This window comes from Chrysoperla carnea, chromosome 4, assembly GCF_905475395.1.
Source record: "Chrysoperla carnea chromosome 4, inChrCarn1.1, whole genome shotgun sequence".
NCBI lineage: Eukaryota > Metazoa > Arthropoda > Insecta > Neuroptera > Chrysopidae > Chrysoperla > Chrysoperla carnea.
Genome location: NC_058340.1, coordinates 44337229 through 44346174, shown reverse-complemented (window position 1 = coordinate 44346174; position 8946 = coordinate 44337229). Strand labels below are relative to the sequence as shown.

At 27.7% G+C, this 8946-nt stretch overlaps 1 protein-coding gene across 1 annotated transcript; it reads left to right on the top strand.

Moving 5' to 3' along the window:
* Window positions 1-2573: 2573 nt before the first annotated feature.
* LOC123297483 (ras-related protein Rab-23-like) lies at window positions 2574-4098 on the top strand. The gene is made up of 3 exons (XM_044879155.1): window positions 2574-2635; window positions 3484-3674; window positions 3913-4098. Exons 2-3 carry the CDS (start codon window positions 3485-3487, stop codon window positions 4032-4034), a joined length of 312 nt encoding a protein of 103 aa, XP_044735090.1. The 5' UTR covers window positions 2574-2635; window position 3484; the 3' UTR covers window positions 4035-4098.
* Window positions 4099-8946: the final 4848 nt, after the last annotated feature.

Genomic DNA, 8946 nt, shown 5'->3' with positions numbered 1-8946 from the left:
TATAGAAATATCCAATTAAAAAGGATAACCCATATGATTCATCATTTTTTCTGCAAACTTTGAACGATAAAATAATAATAAATAGCCCGATGACCTACGAATTTTTTGTGATTTTTGGAAATTTTGTTAATCAAAAAATGTATATATAAAGTTTTATGGAAATTCCTAGTATTAATCAATCCTTGCATATCTCCTAAAATCTTTCCACTTTCTGTATCCACAAATATTTGAGATCATCCTGGATAACCCGGTGTATAGATGATCCTTTTGCAGACCTTTAAAGAATTGGCAGAAACTGAAATTTAACTTTCAAAACTAGGAAATGAGAGTATGATAAAGTAATTGAATATTGAAAACCACTTTGACATTAAAATTTTCTTTGCATTCATGAGCATTCAACCTTAAGGAGATCATATTATACACCCTTCCCTTCGATATGCTGATGAATGTTTCCATTATTTCTAATTAATAACCGCAAAAGATAAATCGAAAACCTAAAAGTGATAACAAATTCGTTACTCTCCCCAGAAAGTTCTTTTCGCTAATTTGTTGACTAGCTTTAAAACAAACAGATAAAAATAAACATTTTTTAAATCAAGAACGAAGGTCAGTTTTGTTATTTCGTTAGTTTTGAAATAATTAGGTATATAATTTAAAAATATTAGTCATTTTAGTTGACATGCGTTGAGCGTTTTAGGCAATCTCGTGTCCTATTTGAATTTTGATTTATTTCATTGTAATTAACGCATAAAATGGAGCATATAAAAAAATGACCTAGAACTAAATACAAAATAAGATTGTAATCATGTTAACTGTTTTTGTTGTTAATTAGGTACGATTCCATTTTCTTTAGATATTTATAAATATCTCATATTAATTAATTTGTTGTAATGTTATTATCAGCGGCGTAACTACCACCGTATCAGCCGTATCAATGATACGGTGCCTCCGGCCTACAGAGGCCCCCTAACGTGTGCATTGTGCAAGCAAAAATTAGTAAAATGTATCCCACAATGTTACTCAAGGGGCCTTCCATTAATTACGTAAGCATTAATCAGTTTTTTACAAATTACAAAAAAACTGTGCATCAAATTAAAAAAAAGTTCAATTAAAAGTTCTAGCTGAAGTATTTCTGCACATTATCCATCATGTAAACCGTTAGAGATACAACAAAAGTTTAAATGTAAAAGTTATTCCTTATAAAAAAATAACAACTTATATTTGAATCATTCTTTCGTAAATTTGAGCTTTTAGTCCATATTTTCAATTCAAAATTTCAATTTTGTACAAACTGCAGTTTAATTGGATAAAATAATAAACGAAAAAATCCTAAAAAGCTAATATGATTCATTGTTTTTTTAATTGGAATTTTCGCCAAAATTTGTAGAATTAATACAATTTTACATTACATCATTCGAGAATTATTATAAATGTTTTATCATATGTTAAGGTCAAACGTCTATTATATCAAAAATAATGATTATATTTAACTTGGAATCAAAATAAGTGGGCGATATCAAAAAATTTTAATGTAAACGACATAACACACCTCTATATAGACTTGCATTTAGTTAGTTGATATAAACATTGAACACCAAAAAATGTCTAACCTCTATATAGAGTTGCATTTAGTCGGTTTTTATACACATTAAATTCCAAAAATTTGGTAGCTGTTTCTGATTTTGGAATATTTGTTCAAAAAAGAGATGCATTTCACTTAAGAAAAATCTTAATTCCAATCCCATCACATGTCGCTCAAACATGCTGTAGCAAGGAATTTTAAAATTTCCTACCGAATCGAGAAAATATGCGAAAAAACATTCGTTAAACACGAATATAGCGACCAATATTCATAGGAATTAGCCAAAATATAGGCTATATAATACTACTACTATTTTCAACCTTATAAATAACCCTAATTAATTTGGGTCATACTTTTCAAATTTGTGATCAAAATTAACCTAGCTCTAATGGTTTCAAGAATGTAGAGTCCTGGTCCTGGAATGAATCACATAAGTAATAGCTAGCGAAAAACTGATATCACAGTTGAAAATAATGACCCAAAATTAGTGGATTACAAAAAAAATTCCAATAAGATCGGATCTTTGCCTATGTTATCAAAAACATCGAATTTGTTAACTTTATGACGTTATCAGAATCCAAAAAATTTGCGTCAGGTTTTTAAGATAATACATTTGGGAAAAATTGGACCTGGAATCTTTAAGCAGTCAACTTATTCGTGCTTTATATACCTAAATAGCGAAACGGAATCCTAAAATTTGATTACATTTCTATAATACATTTGATTAGCAAATTCTTATGACTCGGAAATTTATTTTTATTCTTTGAATGAGAAAATAAATAAACAACAAAAATACAAAAATGTATGCGATATTTTTGTATATATCCATGATAACAACACACATGCGGTCAAAAGATGACTCACCACATCGTGTCGCAAACACAGCCGTGCGATAAATACATGATTGTACATGACGTACTCTACTAGTCTATCTAAAAATATTTTACTGAACCAAAGTATTAAAGGAAATTTTTTTAACACAATATTTTACCAAAATTTTTAGCAGCTCTGTATCTCTGCGAAAAATCATCGAATTTGGAAAAACTATAGCTCGTATGAAAACTTGTACTTACTTTCTATTTTTTCTATTAATCAAAAATTGTTATCACCCCTTTCCGCTTTGCACGGAGCTAGGATGGAAATGGTGAGAAATGTTATCACTAAATTTTATATAAAGTTTAGAAGCGTACCCAAATTTTAAAAATTATTTTAAAACTAACTTTTTAAGGCTACTCGAAAGTTTGTTTATTTTTCTTGAAAATGAGCTACAAAGAAGTTTCGGTTTGAGCTTTTAGGACCGAGATATTCGTTATCCAAGCAAAATTTTGACTTCTGGATTTAAAATCCTGTATCATCTGAAATAATCATCGCACTAAAATTTTTCTAATATCATTCGAAAACTGAAACTGCCTTCTTATAAGCTTTTGCATATTGTTTTGTAAAAAATTTTACCACTCTCCCAATTTTCGTTTTTCTCTTGGTCCAAAAGGCTCACACCTACAGGAATTTTTATAGCCCTTTTTCAAGAAAAATAAACAAGCTTTCAAGTGGTCTTAACAAATTTGTTGAATAATTTTTAAAATTTTGTTGGGCTTCTAAACTTTGTATACACTTTGGGGATAACATTTCTCACCCTTTCAAACCACCGTACAAAGCGACAAGGGGTGATAAAATGTTTGAGCAATTGATTCCAAAACTAGAAAGTACAAATTTTCTAATAAGCATTGTAAGATTTAAGATAACGCCTTTTTGAATAAAATGTTGGCCAAAAAAAATTGTGGATTGGAAAATTGGGAGAAGAAGAGAGAGAGTGAAATATTTAAAATTAAGAAAATGATTACTTTTCCATGTTTAACTAAAAAAAACAATTAATATTCCTAATTTTTTTTTTTTTTTTAAAGAATGGAAGCAGAACGCTTGTCACGAGCATTAGGATGTCGACTAATTCGCACTTCTGTCAAAGAAGACGTAAATGTAGCCGCTGTATTTCGTCACCTAGCTGCAAGATGTCTTGCAGAATTACGGGAACCTCCACCATCACCTGAACACACATATCATGCTGGAGGTGCTTTACCCCATACTAGAACAATCAGTAAGTAAACAACATGGATAAACAAATTAATTATTATGTATAAAATCAGTGTGAGTTGTTTCTTAAACTGAACTAAAAAATTCTTTATTAGCAGTAACTTTTTTTATTGTCAAATTCCCGAATACACAGAAATTTAAAATACGTTTTCCCTCGACATATCAATCTATTTTTTTTTTTTTTTTTTTTTTGATACTGCTTAAGATTTTATTTTTAATGAATTTCTTTTTGTAATTTACAGGTGCCTTCAATCCTAGTCACTCCGCCAAATCTCACAATGGTACCATAATATTACGATCAGGAAAACGTGCGAAAAATGGCAAAAAGAAAAATGTACTTAAAAATGCATGTAGACTTGTGTAATAAGACTATCTTAAATTGTAAAACAATAAAAATGCCTTACTCCCTCACTGAATTTAAAAAATAAATACTGTATAAATACTATTAAAAAAAATTGAAAAATTTTATTTAAAAAAAAAAAAAAGAGAAAAAGTTTCACTCAATGTGTTGTGTTGTGTTTATTTATTTGTTCAATTTTTCATTTTAAATTTTTTATGACTGTTTTACATTTTACAATAACTTATTAAATTTTCAATCGGAAGACAATGCAACTAACGTGTATATTGAAGAGAAAAAAAAGTGGGTAGGTATTCTACCATGTTTCTATGGCGAAAAATTATTATAATTCCTAAAAATTGTTTATACTTTCTGAGCCTTTAGTTGCAGTATTGAATTTGTTCATTGCTACAAATTGCTGAGTAAAGTGAAATATATATATTGTTCAAGATCTTACACCGATCTTCACCACATCACTCGATCTTCGCTTTATATTTCCTTTTGTGGCATTCATTATTAGTATCATTAATGAAATTTTTGCTGCTTTGTCATCGTAACCCAATCTGGTTTTGACAGAGCTTGAATTGTTATCTATTTTTGTGAAATATAATTGAAACTCTCAAATAGTATCACAACTAGAAAATTGACGTATACTAAAACAAAGTTTCATTTTTTCACGTTTTTGTAAAATGTTAAAAAAAATTCAAGAATTTATTGTAATTTAAAACAGTTGTTACAAATATCTAAACTACAATTATATTGTATCATTTAAGGAAAAAATTGAATTCATAATAACTTTTTCATATTTCTAAAATGATATGTAGAAAAAAAAGGGTATTTTCTATTTTGGGAAAAATTATCAAATTTTAAGTTTTATATAGAATTTACTTTTTTCGCAAAAATACTTGTATAGTTTTATTTAAATAAACCAATTCGCTACGTTGATGATTGCTTTTAATGTTACTTGTTATTTACGTCGGCATGTTGCCAAGATATTGAGATAAATGGAAGACTCTGCAAAGAAAGTCACATTTTAATTATGGCGGACGCATCGTCATTTAAAACGAAACTTGGGAGCTATTAATTTAAATGAAAAAACAGTGGATTAAGGACGTTACCAAACTTAAAGGAAGTTGTTAAAAAATATATTGGGGGGCCCAAATTAGGGGAAAGACTTCTCACAAAAGAAACAAAAATGCTTGCATTAAATACAAATAAAAAATTTTGATGATAAGTTATCATTTTCTTCTAGAAATTCAGCTAACCAAACAATGCAAATTAAATATACACTTTTCTTGCCTTTTTTCGACAAATTGATTTACTAAATCATCTATAGCTGAAGCCATTCATGTCCCATCGAAGTCCTTACCTAATTTTTTATCAGTTTTAATTTTGATAAACTTCTTTCAGTAGCTGATGCGGTTGTAACTGGAAGGGTCATGAATAAAAAGCATGCTGTTATTATCTCCGCAGAACTGGATGCAAGGCTATTGAATTTTATCATTTTATTAGCAATAATTCCATGAGTTTCTTAATGGAATGAATTTTTGGAATTTCATATTTTAAGATTAACTGAGATGTCTTTACTGAATTTAGCCTACAGTTTTCAGGAAGCGTTTTTTATCGCTTCGTTTGTAGAAGTTAGGAGTTTCTTCGGTTGTTATACTTCGAACATACAACTCAAGTTACAAAGGTTCTGAAATTTTTTGAGTTTATTTTGAGAAATTAATATATCGAAGCCTCTGTACCCCGGGGGCCTCGTATCATAGATACGGCGGTAGCTGCGCCCCTGAGTTAATGTTAAAAACGCAAACTCTAACAGCTCAAACTATAAATTTAACACCGTAAGGAATATTAAAAAATTTACCTGCTTATGAGAGCATTAATTAGAATGCATAAACACGATTTTTTTTGGGAACGTCCCTTAACATCACTAATTTTTTCAAAAAAATGGAAAATACCCTAATACTGTTTTATATTTTAATCCAATAGACACTGTTGAACAAAAAATTGTATGTATTTTGTTATGTTCAGTTAATATTAATAATTGTAGATATTTTTACATTTTTTTTATAACAACGTTTTTCATTTTTTAAATTTTTAACAGATATTATTAGTCACGTAAGATTTCGTGTAATTTGAAATATAATAAAAATATTTAATAAGTGAGAACAAATAAGTAAATAAATAAAAAATCTTTTAATTCAGAAAAAAAACTTACTAAAATTGAATTTAGAAAAAAAAAATGGAAATAAATTTTTTCCATTTATACAACTTTCATTTTTTTGTATATTTTTAATTTGAGGTTAACCATTTTTTCTATACTTAAAAAATTTTATTTAATATTAATATAATTGTAATAATAAATATCGAACTCAAATTTTATTGCTGTTTAATTCTTTACCTGTATTATTTGTAATAAAACCTTGCCAAAAATATACGTCCCGGCAATCTATAATAATTTTGGATTTTTTTAACCTACTTTGTCACTACCCGGCGCTGGAAAACAAACTCTCCATCATTAATGGAACACTGAGAGAGGCAGCAAAAATAGAAGACTGAAAGATAATGAACTTTCCACTGAGCTGAAAATGCTTCAAATCAAAGGATTAAAATACGGGTTAAAGGTTTTGTGGGTTATGTATGAAAGGACCGAACTCAAAGTACCGAACTCTTAAACCTAACCTAAACAATACATATTTCTTTAATCCGTCAGCCCTACGGATTAAACTGTTCGATAATCTTTAGTCGCATAATGAGAGATTTGCTCACGCGTTCTGCACAAGTGTGCGAAATATTTGGCGCTTTAAATATTCTCTTTAACTTTGTAAATCATAACCTCTACAAAATTTTATATAAATTTATTTTTTAATGCCCGAGCTAATTAGAAATAATTTGATTACGTGATTATTGAATGATGTTTGAGAGTGAAAATATTAGAGCAAAGAAATAATCTAAATAATTAACTAATTTCACCATGTTTAAAGTTTTTTTAATTTAATGAGTATACTTATTAAACTAACGAAAGTATGTTCATGTTTACACCTTTGCTCTCGTGATGAGAGAAGTTCTCTCAATATTAAAGGAATATATACCGACTTTCTTTTCCATAGAAAAGTTTCTTTAGGTAGGTATTCTTTTATTTCTGAGAAAATTTTGTTTTTAATGTTTTCTCAATATAATTTGACTCTGCTTTTAATAACTTAATATTAGTAAAAATCCTCTAAAAAGAGCGCTTGAATATTTTTAGAAAATATGATTAAAAAAGTAGAAATAATATCAATTTTTAGAAGTTTTAAATTTTAAGTAAATAATAGTTGCAAATATTTTAAGACTATCTTTATCAGCTATTTCCTTTATTTATCAAAGTCAATTCTTATCTTCATTAATAATGAAAAGAATAACTAAAAATAAAATTATCTGCTCTCGTGGTTTTCTTAATGAACTAAAATTGATTCTGGGCTAATCAGTTTTGTTTACTCAAACTTATCACCTCGTATACATAAACAAATTTCTTCATTATTTTCTATAAATCAATAACTCCCCTGCAGGGGCGTCGCCAGAAAAATATGCCAGAGGGAAGTAACCTGAAAGATACAGAATATGAATTATAAGAAAAAAAGTTTTAAATTGACATTTTGCTAAAATTTCTAACTAAAAAAGGCAGCTTTTCTTGTACGTATGTGACTTTATTCGATAGATTTAGAGATGGTAAATTTTGCTTAATTGATTATAGACGATTCTTTTGAATATAGGTAAAGCAATCATGTTTTTATTAATTTTTCCGGTTTAGTTATTATCATTCAATATTCCTATACCTGTCTATATACCTCTTTTATCCTTTACATCGATTTCAAGAATATCAAAAAAAGAAAAATAAATACTAAGTTTAAGAAAACAAGTTTATTGAAAAAGGTAAGTAAAAGGTATGAATATTACATTATTGAAAAGCATAATAGATCAATGGTGGAGCAGTGGCTAGCACAGTCGCCTCCGGTTACAAAATACCACGGATCGTATCCACCCTTTTCGCCATTAAATTTTAATTAAATAATTTATTATTATTATTTATTTATTTTTTTTTTTTTTTTTTGTAAAATAACATGTTCTCCTATTACAAAATCTGATTAAATTTCATTTAACAAGAAAGAAATAAATTAATTAATTCTAGTTAGAGTTATTTAACAAAAGCAAGAAAAATATGTATTTTTTAATACAGTAGAATCTCGATAAGTTAAAGTCCAAGGGAAACACAAAATATTTTAAGTTATAGAGGTTTTAAGTTATCAAGTGTCTATGTTAGGTAAAGGTTAATATAGAGGTATGTACATGTTTCTATGTACCCTAGTTAATATAGAGGTATGTACATGTTTCTATGTAGTTACTGAGGGCCTATACAGAGATTATTTATTTAAGTTATAGAGGTTGCGTATTTTAAGTTGTAGAGGTTTTGGGCTCTGATGGGAAGGGAACATAGTATTTGAATAATAATAATGGTTATTTTATATAGTAAAAAATCAATTTTCGGGATAACGTTTTCAAATTAATATAAATAAATAAATATCGTTATATATTTTAAATTTTGTTTTATTTTATTCTATCCCATTTTTCCTTTCAGAACAAAATTATTAATTAACTAATTAATTTTTTTTTAGTAAAGGTACAAACAAATTCTTATAAAATATAGGTGAGATAAAGAAGTTGGATTGTAAATACGTAATATTCTTTTTGGATTTTCATTTTATTTTTGTGTGGTATTTGGTTTGTAAAAAAAAAGTTGATGCAAAAAAATTTTTTTAAGATGAAATTAATTATATGGAATTATGTGCAAGTAATTCGTAAATAGTTCTTATGTATTTTGATTTCATTTAAATAAAGTTGAAAACTCAAACCCTGTTTTTATTTTATTTTTCCCCATCTCTCTGTAGCTATACAATAT

Excerpts from the sequence above, each read along its gene's own strand:
- LOC123297483 (XM_044879155.1), top strand. The coding sequence starts at position 3,485 with ATGGAAGCAGAACGCTTGTCACGAGCATTAGGATGTCGACTAATTCGC. Across the intron at positions 3,675-3,912 it reads ACCCCATACTAGAACAATCA|GTGCCTTCAATCCTAGTCAC; the intron begins GTAAGTAAACAA and ends TGTAATTTACAG.